The 19,433-nt window shown below is 37.1% G+C and overlaps 1 protein-coding gene across 1 annotated transcript in view; it reads left to right on the top strand.

Moving 5' to 3' along the window:
* Positions 1 to 19,433, top strand: part of KIAA0100 (KIAA0100 ortholog) — a 2,229,983-nt gene that overhangs the window by 222,428 nt on the left and 1,988,122 nt on the right. The window contains exon 4 of the mRNA XM_044054400.1: positions 2,106 to 2,265. Coding sequence (XP_043910335.1) covers positions 2,106 to 2,265 — 160 coding nt within the window. The remainder of the gene's footprint in view (positions 1 to 2,105; positions 2,266 to 19,433) is intronic.

Raw genomic sequence — 19,433 nt, 5'->3', positions numbered from 1 at the left:
GGTGCTGTCATCAGTTCCACTAGTGATGTGGACAATCCTTCAAGAGGGTCTCACTCAGACAAATGACTGGTGCCAGAAACATGGCCTCAAGCTGAATGCTAAAAAATGCATCATCATCCCCTGTGGGAAGAGTGACATCCCCACGAATTATCACGTTAATAACGTCCTAAGCACTCAATCAGTCGTGAGGGATTTGAGCACCCAGGTTGATAGCGACCTGTCCTTTGACCATCATTTTGCTTCCATTGTACGGAAAGCCTTCTACATGGACCACCTCATAAGTAAGGGTATCTAATCCAGGGACAAGGAGGTCATAACATCACTATATTCTTCCCGTATAAGGCCCATTATTGAATACAACGCCCCTTTTGGCATGTGCCTCGCAAAGCACATGCAACAATTGGAGAGACCACAGAGGTTCCTCACCAGGAGAATCTAGGGCCTCAGATGTCTGCCATACACAGATAGGCTAAAAGCCCTATCCCTCTACTCAGTTTCACACAGACTCTTCAGATGTGACCTCTGTCTAGCATGCAAGGCGTTCACGGACCCCACCTTGACGGAGCTGCTGCATATCTGCAAGTCAAGTTCCACTGTAGTAACCTGCACATGTGGCCTCAGCCTGGTCTGTGACATCAACAAGACTTGTTGGTGGGACAGATTTGTGTCCCAGAGACTCCCCCATTTATGGAATAGACTCCCTGTCCACATCAAGCAGAGTACCTCTTTACCCCTTTCTAAGCGCAACCTGGATAACTGGATGGGAAACAGAAAATATACCCTACCCCTGGGATTCCACCCATGTCCCTGTTGGACGGGGGCATTGGGTGCTCATTGTCTAAACATGGGCTAAACTCTTGGCTAGGCTTATAAGGGCCTCAGGGCCAATAGTTTAGTAACCTCCTATGAATCTAAATGATGGCTCCGGACCTACAACATCGAGCATCTTTTCATCTAATTTTAAAATGTGCCAGTTTTTCCTAATTATGATATATCTATGATTGAGGCAAAACAGAGCCTGTCCGTGGCACTCTGTGCCAGACATTAAAATTCATTGTTAACATTAAACACCATCCCACTGCAGAAATGCATGCATGTTCTTATACAGCATGCGCACTTGTAAACAGAATAGAGGAACACTGTTTCACCTACTGTGCTTTTTTGGTATATACTCAATATTTTACATGGATAAGGTTAAATGCGGAAGTAAAGTAATTAAATACGTTTGATTTGTAAACCATTTGTTAAAAAAAATAATAATAATAATGTACGGACTTAGGTCTTAATAATTGTGTGTCTTGGGTATTGGCTTGCTTCTTTGTAGTACAACATTGTTTGCATGAGGTGGCCCAGAAGTTATTTTTTGATATTTAGCAAGACTGTGGGAGTCTGAAAGGAGCTTCATTGTGACAGTCTGAGACTCAGTGAAATGACCCGTAATAAACCTAGTTTCTTAAAACATGTTTTGAAACTGCAAAGTAAATACTAATGCCTTCAGAAGTGGTTGCATTTTCTCCACTTGTGTTCATCAGTGGGATAATCTGCAACAGTACTGATTTGTCTTAATTTTTAACACCTTTATTGAATTATTATGTAAGAGACAGGCAAACATAAATTTATATAAAAGAAAACAATCTATATTAACACATACCCAGTTGCAAACGTTATACATCAAATATAATTTGTGTGTATTTATCATTTTCAGCATTACATAAATTGATCAATTCCTGCCTTACGTAAAACCTCATTCTTCCTGCAAAACATGACTCTGCATGTTTCCACAGTTTCCCTTTTTGATGTGTAATTTGCACCTTTTCTAAAGATCCCACTTCCAGTTCTTTTATCTCTGTTGAAATAGTAAATACTTCAAATACAGTTGGTTTAGACTTGGATTTCCTTTTTATAGTAGCAACAGCATTTGATGGTTTGGAATTATTTGCAGGATTCTACTTACTTTAAATGATTCTTACCTCATGATACAGTCCAGTAATGCAAAGTTCAAATAATTTGGTCAGCAACTCTTACTGGTGCTTATAAGAAAGAACATTTGATTTTGATTCAGTCTTTTTCTACTAATTGGAATGGCCTTTCTTCTACCCTTCTAGACGTTACTTTGCATTGTGTTTTGGTGAGGTTCGAATACATGCTGATTTGCAGGAGATTCCAGATTTGCGTCAAGAACCACTAGACTTCTCACTGGAGAACCAAGATAAAGAAAAGAAGCATTTGGTGATTAAGCCTTACTTCATCCGATTGCTTTCACAGGTGAGAATTGTTGTGCTCTGATTGTTGTCATCTTTGAGATCTTCATTTGGTGCAGATTTTTCCCCACTCTAAGTACATCTGTTCTTATTTCCACAGAGAGAAAGTAAGCTGCATTGAGCAAGTATAGAGTTGCTCTATAGTTGACAAGAAAGTGAAGTTTTAGTTAGGCTAACAGCATCTTTAATTGTGAACTTTCCTGCTGCAGTGGTGTATTGCTAGGCAAACAGGAAGCTCCATTTTACTACCAAAACAATTATTTATTGTCAGTACTGTTTAATATTTGATGGTTAACTGGCTTAAAGTGTGATAAATGGCATATTATCATTGTGTTCTGGAGGCAAACATGTAATACCAGAGAATTCGGTGGTTATAAGGACTGGTAAATTAAGATCCATCTTCTTTTACTTGTGGGTGGCTGATGAAATGTATTGAAGCTTTCCAGATTGGTAAGAAAGAGGTCTGTTTGCCTTTTTACCTTTTTTTTAATTTCTCTAAATCTTTTGGGTTTCTAATACCATGATTGGAATGGACCCCATTTCTAAGTCAAAGTATAATTAAAGGGGTCCACTTCTAAATCTTGAAAGCTCATAATCTTGAAATTCAAAATACTGGGTCCAAAATCTTGAAAGTTCAAAATGCTGAAAACTCAAAATATTGAATTTCATAATATTGAAAAAAACAGAGTACACCAACACTTACAATATTCTAACACAACTATATAACAGAACATATTACTCTTCTCTAACTTTAAGCAGGGGGGCAAGGCCCCCTGCACCCCCTGCTATTTAAATATATCAACTCCAAGATCGCACTCCACAGAAGAAAATGGCAAACATACCATTACTGCTTCATGGCTGCCTGTTGTAACCTTATTCATGTTCCCTTTTAATTTGCTGTACAACAACATAACTCATCTTAGTGTAGTAAAGTGCGATCTTGGAGTTGATATATTTAAATAGCAGGGGGGTGTGGGGGGCTTGCCCCCTGCTTAATAGTTGGAGTAAACTAATATGATTTGTCTTTTTATTTGTTTCTCTATGTACTTCTGGTGGAGTATAGTAAGTGTTAGTATCCTGTAGTTTTTTCCGATATTATGAAATTCAGTATTTTGAGTTTTCATTATTATGAACTTTTAAGATTTTGGACTCAGTATTTTGAATTTCAGGATTATGAGCTTTCAAGATTTAGAAGTGGACCCAATTAAAGTTCAGGAAATTAGTATTTTTCACTCTTTGATGTTAACCCGAAGTGCTCTTCGCAGCACCTGCAGTGTGCCTAGTAATGACTCCTCCTGTGGTCCGTATGGAGTTACATGCATTTGTAACATGTCTTAGTACGATTGTAAATTCTTTTTTATAAGACACGTTGATCCTACTACTGTTGGAACTGTCTGGGTATCCTACTTCCACATTACCCTCATTTCTGCCTGCAAATCCTGGTATTTTCTGACTTAGTATCTCTCTATGTAAGACACTGTAGTCACTGGGTGAAGCAGTTTTAAGGGTCAATGCTACTTTTGTCTTCTTTTCATGGATTACTATACCTGGTTTTCTCACATCTATTTTTTGAACTGCTGGTAATGGAGGATCCCATGTGATATAAACTTCGTCGTTTTCTGTAGTCCTTTGTGGTTCATGTTTCCAGTGTTTTTCAGCTACCTTAATATTATAATGTGTCACAATCCCCAGTGCAGCAGTCCTGACACATTATTATGCCATTCATTATAGCTTCTTTCTGCCATTAGTATATCACAACCAGCATCAAGATGTGCGACTGTTTCCCGTTCTGTTTTACAAAACCTGCATTTGTCTTTTTCTCCCATGTGTTCAATGGACTTTGTAAACCAGCATGTTCATAGTCTACTATCTTAAGCCACCAATATTAACCTTTCATCTTTTGGTTTAAATTCACCTGTCCTTAACCATTTCTGAATTCGATCCTGATCAACATGAGGTTCTTTGAGGAGTTTTCTGTACTTTCGACTATATTTTTGTATTTCCCACGTTTTTTGCCTTCTCATCTAATCCTTCACCTTATATTCTTTGTTTTGTTTTTTGACACATTCAGTTACCGCTTTATTCTTATTGATTTCCATTCCTGCTTGACGCTGATGTGCTTTTGCTAAACTAAGCAGGGAAAGTCATCTTAGACCTGTTCTCCACATGTTTCAAAACTTTCACTACATTTGAGTCTTGTGAGGTCAGCAGATATGTATGCAGTCTTACAATTGCAGATCTGTTCAATCAATTTTGAGTTGACCCATACCTTCAGAATGCGGAATATGTAGTGTTGGTATGTACTGATTTTTATAAATCATTTGATGAGCAGGAAGCATCCTTCTTTTCCTTTCCAACCTACCAAACACATTTTGGGGCCAGTCATGTCACTCCAAAACTGTAAGTTAGGACAGGAAGACCAAATTGGTTTATAGCTTGGACTTTGTTCCTAGATGTCAACGCTGTTTTCAGTATTAATTTTAGTCTTCTAAAATATTCCTTATTAAGTTTAGTCACATTTGTTCATGTTTTATTGTTGATCCTTCATCAGTTCCAAAATATTTATACCCTCACTCTTGCTCATTTTCTTTTATATCACATTCCTGTCCCAAACTGATGTTTTCTTGGTCTTGCAGCTTTCCTGCTTTAAAGGTTGCTATTGCCCATTTTCAAGACCAAATCACATTCTTATGTCATCTAAAAAATTTTTTGACTACTTGCAGTTGTGCTTTCTGTTCCTCATCTGATGAGCTATACAGTTTTAAATCATCTACAAAAGAAGATGAATTGCAGCCATGACCTAATCTAAGTAAACAGCTTAATGGGTTAAGGGCAAGACAAAAGAGCAGTGGTGACTGAGAGTCACCCTGGAATAGTCGCCTTTGAATAATTTTTACCCCTGGTATAATAATTTGTCTTTTATCATGGTTTAACTCCTTAGGGGTTTGCCACTGTTTCATGGTCACTGTAATGTAATTGATCAGTGTAGGGTGTATCTTATACATTTTTAAGAACTCGTTTTATCTATGAATGTGGGGATACTGTCAAATGCTTTTTTGTAGTCTATCCATGCCATACTTAGATTAGCCCCCTTTTTACAGTTCTCTATTATGACTTTATATAACAGCAAATGATCCTTCATTCCATATGACTTTCTTTTATTACCTTTTTGTTCTATTGCCATGATTGAGTTTTTTCTAAATTACTATAAACTCTGTCAGCATCAATTCCAGTGTATAGGTTCTACATAGTCGGAAGGCAAGTTATTGGTCTATAGTTTTTAGGATAGCTTGCAGATTCACTCTTAAATAGGAGTATTGTTTTTCCTGTTGTTAACCAGGCTGGTGTCTGTTTGGGGTACACATGTACATAGTTACTACTCATGGCTAAATGTTCATGTAAAGATGTTAATACTTTTAGCTAGAATTTAGGTACTGCATCTGGGCCTGTGGTTTTTCCAATTAGGAGCTTTTCTTAACTTTGTGTCAGTCTGTCTGGCTGTTACTTTATCCCATTTCATATCCTGTACATTTGAACTTCATATTCTTTCTTTTTTACTTTCTATCCATTTAGTATCTTTGTTACGTTCCATAAGATCTTCATAGATATTCCTCCAAAATGTATCTGTTTTTTTCTTTTTTTGGTGGTGTTTCAATTCCTTTTGCCTTGTTTCTCAATTCTCTCTCAAACTTTTTTGGGTCAGCAATAAATTGCTTATTTTGTACTTTTCTTTAAATATTTTTCTACATATCTTCTAAGTTTTTGTGCCTTTGCTGATATTTTCAGTTTATTATTTGTGATAGTGCATGATAGATCCTGATCTGTTATAATACTGCGTGTTGCTTTTATCATGTTTGTCTGTTCCCTCTTCTGTACTCTTCTAACAGTGACACTTCTTGTTTTAATTGCTTTATAGTTTTCTCTTTTCATTACTTCCATGAAGTCATTCGATTTCTCCCTTTCATTTCACTTACTATCCTCTGTTCTACAATCTGTTATTAATTTAGCTGCACAGTAAAAACTAATGTCTTTCGGCCTTTCCCAGTTAGGGGTCACCACAGCAGAACTCCGGTCCGCTTATGATTGGCAGTGGATTTTTACGGTGCCGAGGTGCCAGCCCGACACCCAACCTTCAAAGAAGGCACACCCATTCACGCACGCACCTACCTGCATGTCTTTAAACGTTGCTCAACCGAGGGGAGGACATGCAGACTCCAGACAGAAGGCACTCCAGCCGAGAATCGAACCAGAGAACTTCTTGCTGTGAGGCGACAACGCTAACCGCTGCACAGTAATATATCCTATTTATTTTTGTTATATGGCATCTATCTCTGTGGACAGTCCATTTAATTATTGTGTTCATTGTTTTATTAAACTTCTAACTTTTTGGGTTTAATTATCTTCTGTAGTCTTTCATTGATAATAATGTCTGTTCTCTTAAATCAAGCAGCTCTTCTCTTAGACTATTGTCTTCCAAACTGAGGGTACAGTCTTTGTTCTCCATTTCTTCGAGCATTCTAAATAAAGTTCCAGAGCATCTTCTTGTGCCACATTTCATCCTGTGTCATCCATTGCTCTTTCATATGGGAGCTCACTGGCCTATCACTCCACAAAATTGACTGCATCAGAGTTGCCACACTTTCCTGTTCCTTCCCTTGCTGTCCAACTCCAACTGAAAATTTGTACTGGTTTCCTGTGGAAGGCTCCAAAGTATCTTTATATGATAACTGATCAGATGCTTCCCGCTCCACTGGTTTCTCCTTAATTTGGGTGTCCATTGTTCTGTCCTGCTGTAATGTTATCTGAGTTAAAATTGCTGCACTAAATCCTTCACTTTGCAGGTAATCCATAAACCTCAGTTTCTGTTTCATCTTCTTCATTACTAATCCTCTTTTCCTGTTTATTTTCTTTTTTTGTATTGTAAAATGTTCCATGTCTGGATGCCTTTGCCTGTATTTCTCTTCAAATATCTTTGGTGCTGCTCTTTTTGTATTGGTTAGGTTTGCTTTCTCCTTTGCATAAATACTGCACCATATGAAATCCTTTTCTTTCGCATGTCCATATTTCTTCTTCAGATGTCTCCTGCTCCTCCTGTTTCTCCTTACTCTGGGGACTTGGTCCATCATGCTGTGATGCAACCTGTGTTAGACTTTCTACACTAAATCCTTTACTTTGCAAGTATTCCATAACTTCAGTTCTATTTTTTAACTTCTACTTTGCTAGTTTTCTGTTCTGCATTCCCTTATTTTTTTATGTTGAATTTTTCCATATCTGGATGCATTTGCTTGTACCTCTCTTCGAATTTCTTTGGAGCTGCCTTTTTTGTGTTGATTAATTTGGCTTTTTCCTTTGCATAAATATTTCCCCATATCATATCTGTTTCTTTCCCATGTCCATATTTCTTTTTTATACCTTTCAAAAGTCTCTAGATTTTGTTCTTTATATTTTTGCACTTCCTCAGTCACTTATTTTTCCAAATGGCCCAAGGTGTCTTGGCCTATGTAGTGTTTTTTTCATGAACCTGTTGTATTAGTGAACACAAATTTGCATTTGAAGTTTCTGACAGTTTTTCTTGTGGAAATATTTTTTCCTCTAATTTCTCTGTTAATCTTTTCATGCATCTTCTGTCTGGAAATTCTTGGCTTTTTACATAATAACAATCAATGTTTTTTCTTATCCTCAGTAGTCCACTCTATCATCTGTATCTCTTCTTTTTTTGGCTTATTAGTGTTTTGATTTTTGTGGACTGCTACTTTCTTGTACAATGGGGAGGGGGGCATCCTCCCCCTGGGCCTGACCAAGCCCCATTGTAGGAATGTTTCCATGTATTGAGGATTCTACACCGTCATTTTTTCCAGTCCTGGCACCAGTGCACCTACCAGGATTGGGCAGTTTTTTTATCCTGGGTCTTATGCACCCAGCTATCTTTTCTTATTTTTTTACCTACTTCTGTCCGTGATATATAGCAATGTCATCTTCATACCTCTCAAGTGTACCTCATTACGAGGAACGTACCTCATTTGGGGTCTTAAAAGTTCTACATTGAAAGTCACTGTCACATTCAGTGTTAGAAATTTTTTTTAAGTGAAATCCATTGTAAACAGAAATTAATCATAATAATGCATTAAAATATCTTCTTTATAAGTAAAACCAGCATATTTTAACCATCCTATGTCCTTCCTAGTTGAAGTTGTCAGTAAGCCTTTAGTATGTGTTCCACATTTTGCCTATTTGTTCCACATTTTGAGGGCTAGTGTTCCTCATTTTGGAGATGGAAGGTTGAGAGCTATGGTCATCCTGGTGAGATTTTATGAAAAACAGGGTCCGCCTCATGAAGGCACTCACCAAGACATGAGGATGAATTCAATTCCAGCAATACTAATCTCCTTTGCTTGCTGATTTATCATATTTCCATTAAGACCCTTTTACCCAGTGTAGCTGGTAAGATGTGTTGGAACCCCCTTACATGGTCATTGTACTGCTGTTCTTATGTAAGTCTAACAGTTGATTGAAGCCATTCTTAGCTGTATTGTGGTATAATCTGGACTCTGGACTCTCTCTGTCACTATCAAGGAGTGTGTATGAGTATGTATGGTGCTCATCATTCCTGCTGCTGCAGTCGCCTTTAAGCTGTGTTTTTTCCCCCTGCCTAGGAAACAACTGACCAGCTTCACAAAGCTCTGGCTCCATTCCACACCTGTGCTATGACTACTGATTACTGACTTATTGCCTTAGGATTAGCCAGTCAGAATGAAGATTTCTTCAGCACTTTCTTGCCGTCTCAAGGAGAAGCAGCTCTCTGGCTTCACAGGGGCAAAAGTTGGCTAAGAGCATAATTTCTGGCAGTTAAATTCCCACTGGGGGCATAAAAATTGCTGTCCTTTTAAGAAATTATTTAATTTATATATTTTTTAAACACCTTTATTGAACTATCATTTGTGACATAGTTAAACTTGCCTTTATGTAAAGGTAAGCGAACCACATTAACAAACGTTATACATTGCATATATCGTTATATATTATATAATCAGAACAACATTATGTGAATTGTTCAAATCCTAACTTCTCTTAAATCTCATGCTCCTCCAAAACATTTTTTTCTGCATATATTGTTTTCACAATTTCCATTTTTTTCTGTGTAATTTACTCCTATCCTTTTCTCAAAGATCCCACTTCCTGTTTGTTTATCTAAATTACTTCTTCAAATATAGTTGGTTTAGGTTTTGATTTATATTTGCTAGAAAATGTTTTTTGGCAGCCACCACTATTTTACTTAATAAGGCCTTACTATGTCTAGGCATTTCAGATCCTGTATCCCAGCTCAAAAAAAAAAGTTTTATTAGTTACACTCATTTGCTTGCCCAGTATTCCTGATGGAGTACTCTGTAAGGAAATTGTAATGTCTGCATACTCATTGCACTCCGAGAACATATGCTGCAATGTACTTCGTTCTTCCCCATTACACCTCCAACATTTGCCATCTACCTGAGTAAAAATTCCTTGGAGTCTGCTTGGGGTATAAAAGTATCTATGCAAGCACTTCCAGACAAAAATCCTAAATCTTTTAAATTGTATTGCATATTTGGAAGCCATACATATGTCCTCCAATTGTTTCTTACTGAGTTGCATATTTAATTTGTTTCCCAGCTTTTCTGACCTCTTTTGAATGGTTCTTACAGTTATCAATACAGTATTGTCTAGGTTTACCATCACAATGTCGATCGCACTTCGTCGCCACCACTAACGCGAAGTCCGTACTGCTACTGCTGAAAAAGTGGAACACCGATATTCCAAACCGCAAAAATCTTGTCCCCATTTTGACCCATGTTAGCACTTGTTTTTAGGTGTAGAGCAGTCAGAAATGTCGACGTTCGGTGTTTTTGTGACATTCTGAAAACTCTGCATTACAGATTTCGCGTAAAGTTGTCAACAGTATGCACATTCATCGATGTATGATGAACATTTTGACGGTAAACCTATTTTATATACCCTACTAATTATCCCTTTTTAACAGCAGCTTTTGTTATAGATTTAATTAAAAACTCAGCCAGTGCAGGCCTTTCGTTTAGGATTTCTCTATCCCTTTCTCTTTGTCTATACTCTGATATCAGTGATTGATAGGGAAGGCAATACTTAACAGTCCAAATGTCTTCTTGGCCTCTTCCCATTCTAATACATTTCCCTCTCTAATTATTTGTTCCCAATACCTTGGTTCCTTTGCCAGCTTTCTTTAGTAAATTCCAGCCCCCTCTTGTCTATTCTCTGTATGCCTAATTGCAATTGAGTACTTTCTTCTACTTTATGAATATAATGTTCTATATGGTTATTGTTATTCTCCTTAAGCTGTACATCCAAATCCCAGTCTCTCCTTATTTCCTAGCTTCCCCCCTGTTTTATCATCATCACATTCCACTTTGAAGACTAGCTTTCCACTTGTGCTATGTATAGGAGCCTTAATTGTGTAGCTGTAGATCTGAAACACCCCTTCAAATCAGGTAATCCCCAACCACCTTGATCCGTTGGAAGGATCAGCTTATCTCACTTGACTCTTGCCCTCTTCCTCTCGCAGATGAAATTATTCACCCTTTATTAATTGCTATCCACAACTTCTCTGGCTGATAAAAATATGCCTGACTAGTGTATTAAAAAAAAAAACCTAAAGGGACTGAAAACATTTTACTATTGTATCTTGCCCTCCATCTCCATAAAACAGAGCTTGTGGTTTCTCAATGTTGTATTATCTTTTGTTTAGTCTCTTCCCACATAGCCTTAGCTGTTTTAACAAATACTCCTAAGTACTTCATTTTGTCATGTCCTCTTAAGTATGTGTGAGTACATAATTTACAGCTAGTGACTTTGTTTTATCTTTATTAATGTTATATTCCAAAAAGACTTGAAACTATCTCAGAATGTTCTACAACAATGAAATGTCCTTTTCTGGTTTTATCAGGTGCAAAGTGATATCTGCAAAAAGAAGAGAAATTGTTTTACTTGGAGTTAACTTTTTCCCTTCTGCCCCTCAGAGCCCCTCCAAACTTTAATGACATGAAACAAGGCAAATGCTTTTCCTTTCCTCTCAAGTTTTACAAAGTCAACAGAAGTCCTCTGTTTCTCCTTATTTTTATACAGGCACATTTCACATGTGTGATTGATGCTTCACATTCTGATATTTATTCACTAATTGACATATTGCTGGTCTTCCTGTTCTTCTCCATGTCCCAATTCCAGATTCTGATCAACTCCTGAGTTTTTCTCTGTTTCTCAAGCATTTTCCTTTGGAATAGTGGAAAAGTTATCACTGGCAAAGTCTCTGTGTGTGCTTCATTGTCACTAAAATGAGAACCAGAGTCGCCCTCTGCTTGTTGGCTCACTTTCCATTGGGCAGATTATTGTATTTCCTCCTTAGCCTGTTCTGCATCAAAAAGTGACCTTGATCTTTCAAGAAAAAATATTCTGAAGATAATTGGATACAGCAGCTTGAATCTCATACCCGCCTTAAAACACTGATTATGGCAATAAATTTGTTTTTCTTCTGCCTGGTGTACAGTGAATAATCATTCTCCACAATCGCTCTGCTGTCTGCAGTTTTTAATACTTTGTCATTTTGCCACAGTTTCATCAGGTTCAACTCTTTCTGCTGGTCGGTTTGTATCTTTACTAATGAAGGTCTTTGCTGTTCTCTCATGGCCAGATTTGCAGCATACACACTGTGCCCTTTTAATTAACAGTTAAAATTAATGCAGTGTGTTACTTCTATTTTCTCTGGTACAGCAGAAAATCTCAGATTTTACCTTTATGCTCTGCAATTCTACCATTTTTTGAAACATCTCTTCAGCAGTGTCTTACTCAGCCAGCCTTTTCTTCATTTTGATCTCTGATTTTCTGCAGTTTTATCAGCTGATCTGAAATATTTGTTTAAAGTTTCTTCCATTTTTTTCACCCTTTTGTTTGAGCTGATATACTCCTTTAGTGTTTCCTTTATTTTAATCCGCTCTGAGCACATTTGACATATTTTTCCCCTAGATTACTGAAAGCCATGTCTTACACCAGAGCTGAGCTTGAACTGCTCTTTGCTGAACAGCTGTAGGATTCTTCCCAGTCAGTATTTTCTGTTCACCTTTTCTAATTAATTTTCTTTCAGGCTCTCATAGTGTCTTCTTTGCTGGAATACAGTCAGTGTACTTGACTACCCAGTAAATGAATTTTACTCAAGCTGAGAATTTCAGTGGTTGTTGATTCTCAGTTTCTGTTTTCACACTGGGAGAGCTGAAGTTAAACTGTTGATCAGTGTGCAGCCATCCCGGAAGTCTGTTTAATTTAAATTTCTGACTAAAAGCAATATTCCCCCCTTTAAGAAACTATGTATTTTTATCAATATTGGAAGTTTCTTGTCTCGGACTGCTGTTAATTGCTACCCGTACTAAGCTACTTGGGGGCTAATTTTGACTAAATGTATGTTCTGCTTGTGTAAACTTTTAAAATTGTGACTATTTTGGGATGGTCAGGAATGCGATTTTGCAATGTAGTGCTTTTGCTTACTTGGTGACAACCTTCCTGTCATTTTCATTTTACTTTGTATTTTTATCTTAGTAAAATGAGTACTGACAAAAAAATTGAATGTTGCTTGCGCTTTTACTTTATAAAGGGGCTGGGACAAGAAATGTGAGTTTGTGTGCATTTGTACACTAGGTGACAACTTAGTATCTGACCAACTCACTGCAACAATGCTACCAATTTTGGATTCTGTTCATTAGCTCTAGCTTGAATACCTACTTGTCCTGCTGGTTCAACTCCTGCTAGTCTTAGAAAAGAAAAAAAAAGACACTTACCAAGGAAATTGTATGGACACAGTCTGCACCTTAGCTGATAGTGGGTGAACTTAACAGTGGCCATCCTTTGTTCCTCAGACCATTTACCTCTCTGGCTTCTTCTAGTGTAGTCCAAATATCTGGTGCAGTGCTAATAACAGAGGACCAGGAACCAAATGGAAAATGCACCAAACAAGCCTGTATATGAACTCTATTTATTGCAGTAAAAACACACCAAGATTAAGCTCTTTCATCTTTCACATAGAAGACTTCATCAGAATAAAGTACACTGATTCAAGAACCATTTTTATACCAGTACATGTTATATAATAGATAAAACTGAGCCATTGGTATTGTCAAAATAAGTCACATGTAAAATGGTCACATGAGCAATATTAAATACGCAGGATGTTGATATTCAAGCCAACTTATCTTTTTGCAAATAAAACACTGTTGTATATTAAATACCTTCAGCATATGTTTAAAAATGCAGGCACAGTAATGCATTTAAAAATGTTAAACTTCAAGCTTCATAGATTTTTCTTTCAGGGCTGCAAGTATCGTCAAGGAATCATTTATACCTGGTAGAAAATTAGCTGCTAGTCTGAGGTGCCAAACCAGCTCTTTTTCACTTAATACATTCTTCCGCCCCCCCCCCAAATCTATGTCTACAGAATTCAAAATACCAAATTTAAAACCTTTAAAATTGGATCAAGTGAGGGAATGCCTATATAATGCACTTGTATCCTCCTTGTTTTTAACATCATATACATGCTCATAGATTCTGTTTTTCAAAGCTCTCTCCATTTTCCCAACATAGAATCCGTTGCACGTATCACATAGAGCAAGGTACACCACTCTGTTGGTAAAACAATTTCCTTTCTTGAATATAACCTTAGATGCCATCTTATTAGCTAGGTGGGTTTGAGGTGCTTTGAAAATATTAGTACATTGGGAGTACCTCCCACAAGGTGTTGTACCACAACCACCTTCTTTCGGTAAATTCAACTTGTTTTCCATAAGATGTTTAATATTCATGCCCACCTTGCTGATAAAAACTGGTTTATCTTCCACTGCAGTTAACACATCATTATTTACCCTAAATATACTCCAGTTCTTTTTTGATAAGTTTTTCACTTCATATGATATAGGACTGTACTGCACTATACATGCTCATAAATCTTTGTTTTACCAGGATCTGTGGTGGCTGTATTAGTTAATGGGTGGTTTCCTAACAGAGTCTTGTATTTTTTTCCCCATCCTGTGTAAACCTCCTCAATAATTTGTTCCACCATCTGTTTGGGGTATCCCCTTTCTAAAAACAGATCTCTTAATGTGAAAAATTCCTGCCTCACATCACTCAATTCTTAAGTCTTATGTGCAGTTGTTATAGCCTGTCCTTTGACTAAGCTCTTTTTCTGTGAAAGTGGATGGTTGCTCGTATAATGAAGGTAAGAATTACAAAACGTACTCTTACGAAATATGTTAGATTTGAAACCTGTAGGTGCATGGGAAATTGCCGTGTCCAAGTAATGTATACCTCTAGTGTTGTAATTATAAATAAATTCCAAAAATAAGGTAGTTTTCTCTAGGTGGTTAATAAAGCCAGGGATATCTTCCACTTTTCCCTTCCACAAAATAAAGAGGTCATCCAAAAACCTGCAGTATAACTGGATGTTCTTCCAAAATTTGTTGTGGAATACATATCTTAATTCCAGGCCTAATAGTACTATATTTACATATATAGTGGTGCAGGCAGCCCCCATGGCAACTCCTCTTGTTTGTTGGAAGTATTGGCCCTCAAAGAATAAAAAATTATTTTCTAAGATAAGTGCCATCATTTCACACACCAGGTTTACTTTATCATGATTCAATGTGGAACATGTAAAGAGCGTCTCTTCAAATAATTGTAGTCCTTGAGTGAACCAAAGTCTTAAACATTTCCTGCTACATAATTTGTGTGACCAGAACCAGCCATATCTTGAAAGTCAAATGCTTTAGAAACTAAAGCACCAAATTTACCACGAACATCATGCTGAACACTATTAAGGCTAGAAGCCATGTTACAGCCCTCGGCCCTTTGCGTGGATGTTTGTGGTGTTTTGGTTCACTCAAAGACATGATTTTTTTTCTTTGAAAAGAGACTTTTTAAATACAAAAGTTTGCAAATGGAAATTGTGTATTTGAAACAATTTATCATTTTAAAAGTTATACCATAAGGCTTGAGAGTCTTTAAATTTCCCTTTGGCTTAATGTATGATGCCAATATGATTGAAGACTTTCTGTGTTTATTTGATAAATGGGGATGTTCTAGAAAAAGCATTATTTTACAATGAACAGATGCAGGCAAAGACTTAGATTTAAACACTAATACTGTGAATGACTTGCTGTTTTCGCAGTATCAAGATTTTTATGAAAAAATTAACAGGGTAGAAAGGAAATGAAATGCATTGTTTGTAAAGAAAAAAGAAAGAGAGGGATGTTAAACATTATCAAACTAAATCTGCTTACCCTACTAGTAGGTTAACTGTGGAGAAACTTGTTCATGGCTCTGATGTGCACAGTAATTCTGCTGGTAATGACAGGGAAATGGCTGATGATATGCATAATTACTATGCTGAAGTGTATAATGAAATGGATGAAGGTGGTTCACAGGATTTTCAGCAACTAAAATGCTCAGAAAGGATAGCAAACAGAAATCAGGAGAGGAAATACACATACAGTCATGCAGTGCAAATTCAAAAGGGACATCCCAACCGGGGGAGAAACAGATATTAATTGTTGGAACTGAATGTATTGTGCATATTTTTCAAGCCTTTAAGATTTATGATTACACAGAGCTATCACTGAAGATTTTTTTTCACTTTTTTTCTAAAGGATTCAAATTTGTTCCCTCCAAAATACTGGATGTTGCTGACTGTTTGTTAGATGTTAAGATGTACACTAGGACGCTCAATTTCAGTCTCCTTTTTTTCCCCGTAATCAAGTAGGGCCTACAAATGAGGAAAGTGCGCACACAAATATTCTGAAGAAAAGTAGTGTGTTCAATCCACCACTCCATCCCCTCATTAATGTTTTTGAGAAGGCAGTGAAAGAAGGCGTATATGAATTATGGGCTCAGAATAGGAAGTTTTATGCCAACTTAAGTTCTGATGAAAGAATTCTCATGAATCAACTAAGAGGGGACAAGGGACTGCGTATCATGACCCCTGACAAGGGAGGTGGTACAGTAATATTCAATTCAGAGGATTATTCCAACATTATGCAGAATATTTTATTTAATGAAGAGAATTATGCACAGGTTTATAAGAACCAAATAAATATTGCATATCAATGTATTGACAGTTGTTTAGAAGAATATTTCCTGGACAAACGTATTACTAATGACCTCCTTAAATTTCTTACTCATTCCTGTCTTAAGGTGCCGGTCATATTCGGCATCCCAAAAACACACAAAAGCATCATTGAACCACCTTTTAGACCCATTGTTGCTGCCATTGGGCACATAATCTGGCACTGTTTGTAGATAAAATGACTAAGCTTGTAGTGGAGAGAGCAGTACATCTAGTTAAGGATTCCTGGGATTTTCTAGGTCAGCTTAAACAAAATCTATGGGCAGCTGATTTGGTATTTTTAACTATTGTTGTGAAAGATCTTTTTTTCCTGTATTCCTAAGCAAGAAGGACTAGAATTATATGAAGAAACACTCTTTACATGTTCCACCCTGAATCACGATAAACTAAACCTGGTGTGTGAAATGATGGCACTTACCTTGGTGATAAATGCTTTATTCTTTGAAGGCCAATATTTCCAATAAACGAGGAGTTGCCATGAGGGCTGCCTGTGCCCCTGTATATGCAAATATAGTACTATTAGGCTGGGAATTAAGGTATGTATTCCGCAAAGAATTTTGGAACAACATCCAGTTGTAGTACAGGTTTTTGGATGACATCTTTATTTTGTGGAAGGGAAAAGTGCAAGATATCCCTAGCTTTATTAACCACCTGGAGAAAACTACCGCATTTTTGGAATTTACTTATTACAACACTAGAGGTATACATTACTTGGACATGGCAATTTCCTGTACGCCTACAAGTTTTAAATCTAACATATTTCATAAGAGTACTTTTTGTAATTCTTACCTTCATTATACGAGCAACCATCCACTTTCACAGAAAAAGAGCTTAGTCAAAGGACAAGCTATAAGAATTGCACACATGACTTAAGAATTGAGTGATGTGAGGCAGGAATTTTTCACATTAAGAGATTTGTTTTTAGAAAGGGGATACCCCAAACAGATGGTGGAACAAATGACTGAGGTGGTTTATACAGGATGGGGAAAAATATAAGCCCCTGTTAGGAAACAACCCATTAACTAATATAGCCCCCACAGATCCTGGTGAAATGAAGACTTACGAGCATGCATGTATAGTGCAATACAGTACTATATCATATGAAGTGAAAAACATATTAAAAAAGAACTGGAGTATCTTCTTCTTTTTCTTTCAGCTTTTCCCAGTTAGGGGTCGCCACAGCGGATCATCTGTCCGCTCATGATTGACAGTGGAGTTTTACAGTGTTGAGTTGCCAGCCCAGCACCCAACCTTCCACAGAAGGCACACACATGCACACACTCACACCTAGGGCCAATTTAGTGTGTCCAATCCACCTACTGCATGTCCTTGGGATGTGGGAGGAAACCGGAACACCCGGAGGAAACCCACGTGACCACAGGGAGGACATGCAGACTCCGCACAGAAGGCACCCCAGCTGAGAATCGAACTGGAGAACCTCTTGCTGTGAGACGGCAATGCTAACCGCTGCACCACCATGGCCACCCAAAAAAGAACTGAAGTATATTTAGGGTAAATAATTATGTGTTAACTGCAGTGAGAGATAAACCAGTTTTTATCAGGAAGGTCGGCATGAATATTAAACATCTTATGGAAAACAAGTTGAATTTACCGATAGAAGGTGGTTGTGGTACAACACCTTGTGGGAGGTGCTCCCAGTGTACTAATATTTTCAAAGCACCTCAAACCCACCTAGCTAATAAGATGGCATCTAAGGTTATATTCAAGAAAGGAAATTGTTTCACCACCAGAGTGGTGTACCTTGCACTATGTGATACGTGCAACAGATTCTATGTTGGGAAAACAGAATTTATGAGCATGTATATGATGATAAAAACAAGAAGGATACAAGTGCATTATATAGGCATTCCCGCACTTGTTCTAATTTTAAAGGTTTTAAATTTGGTATTTTCAATATTGTGGACATAGATTTGAGGGGGGGGGGTGACTGGAAGAATGTATTAAGTAAAAAAGAGCTTATTTGGCAACTCACTAGCAGCTAATTTTCCACCAGGTGTAAACGATTCCTTGACAATACTTCCAGCTGTGAAAGAAAAATCTTTGAAACTTTAAGCATTTTAACATTTTTAAACATATGCTGAAGGTATTTAATATACAAGTGTTTTATTTGTAAAAAGCTAAGTTGGCTTGAATATTAACGTCCTGTGTGTTTAATATTGCTCGTGACCATTTTACATGTGACTTTTTTTGACAGTACCATTGGCTCAATTTTATCTGTTATGTAACATACTGGTATAAAAATGGTTCTTGAATCAGTGTGCTTTATTCTGATGAAGTCTTCTATGTGAAAGATGAAAGCGCTTAATCTTGGTGTGTTTTTACTGCAATAAACGGAATTCGTATACAGGCTTGTTTGGTGGGTTTTCCATTTGGTTCCTCTGGTATAGTCCTTTCAGCCAAATAGAACCAGGGGGTCAGACAGATTCTCATAGGCTGTTCCAATACGGGTATGGGAGAACTTTATTTTATTTTTATTTATTTATTTTACATTTGTTGACCGGGCTAGTCTAACTGGATATATCTCCATTTTCAGTAGAGGCCCGTGGAGAAAAGCTCCACATAAAAAAAAAAACAAGAACAAACAAAATATTACAACTTTAAGTTATAGTTCACTTGTCAGACACAAAAGGTGTTACATGGTAAATTAGCATTTATGATAGAAAAACAACAAAAGGAATATAGAACCCCCCCCCTTTTTTTTTTGTTTAGTTGATCAACAAATAGTAGAAGAAAGAGTATTCAGAAGATGTATGAGATTAACAAGAGAAAATTATAAATAAGGCACAGGAAATAGAATAGATATATACAAGACTAGAGAATTAGTTGAGGGCAGTGACTGAGCTATAAGCAGAAAAGTAACAATACAGTCTTTCAAGGGTATAAAAAGTCTAACTAAGAAGGTAGTAGTCTTGAAGTGGCTGTAGAGTGAGCATTAAATTGGTGCTATAATCTAGAATGGCAGGAAGAGAGATCTTAGTCAGGGTTAGTAC

This window comes from Protopterus annectens, chromosome 13.part0 (genome assembly GCF_019279795.1).
Source record: "Protopterus annectens isolate FY-2018-M chromosome 13.part0, PAN1.0, whole genome shotgun sequence".
NCBI classification, from domain to species: Eukaryota; Metazoa; Chordata; order Ceratodontiformes; family Protopteridae; genus Protopterus; species Protopterus annectens.
This window is presented reverse-complemented; position numbering and strand designations above follow the sequence as displayed.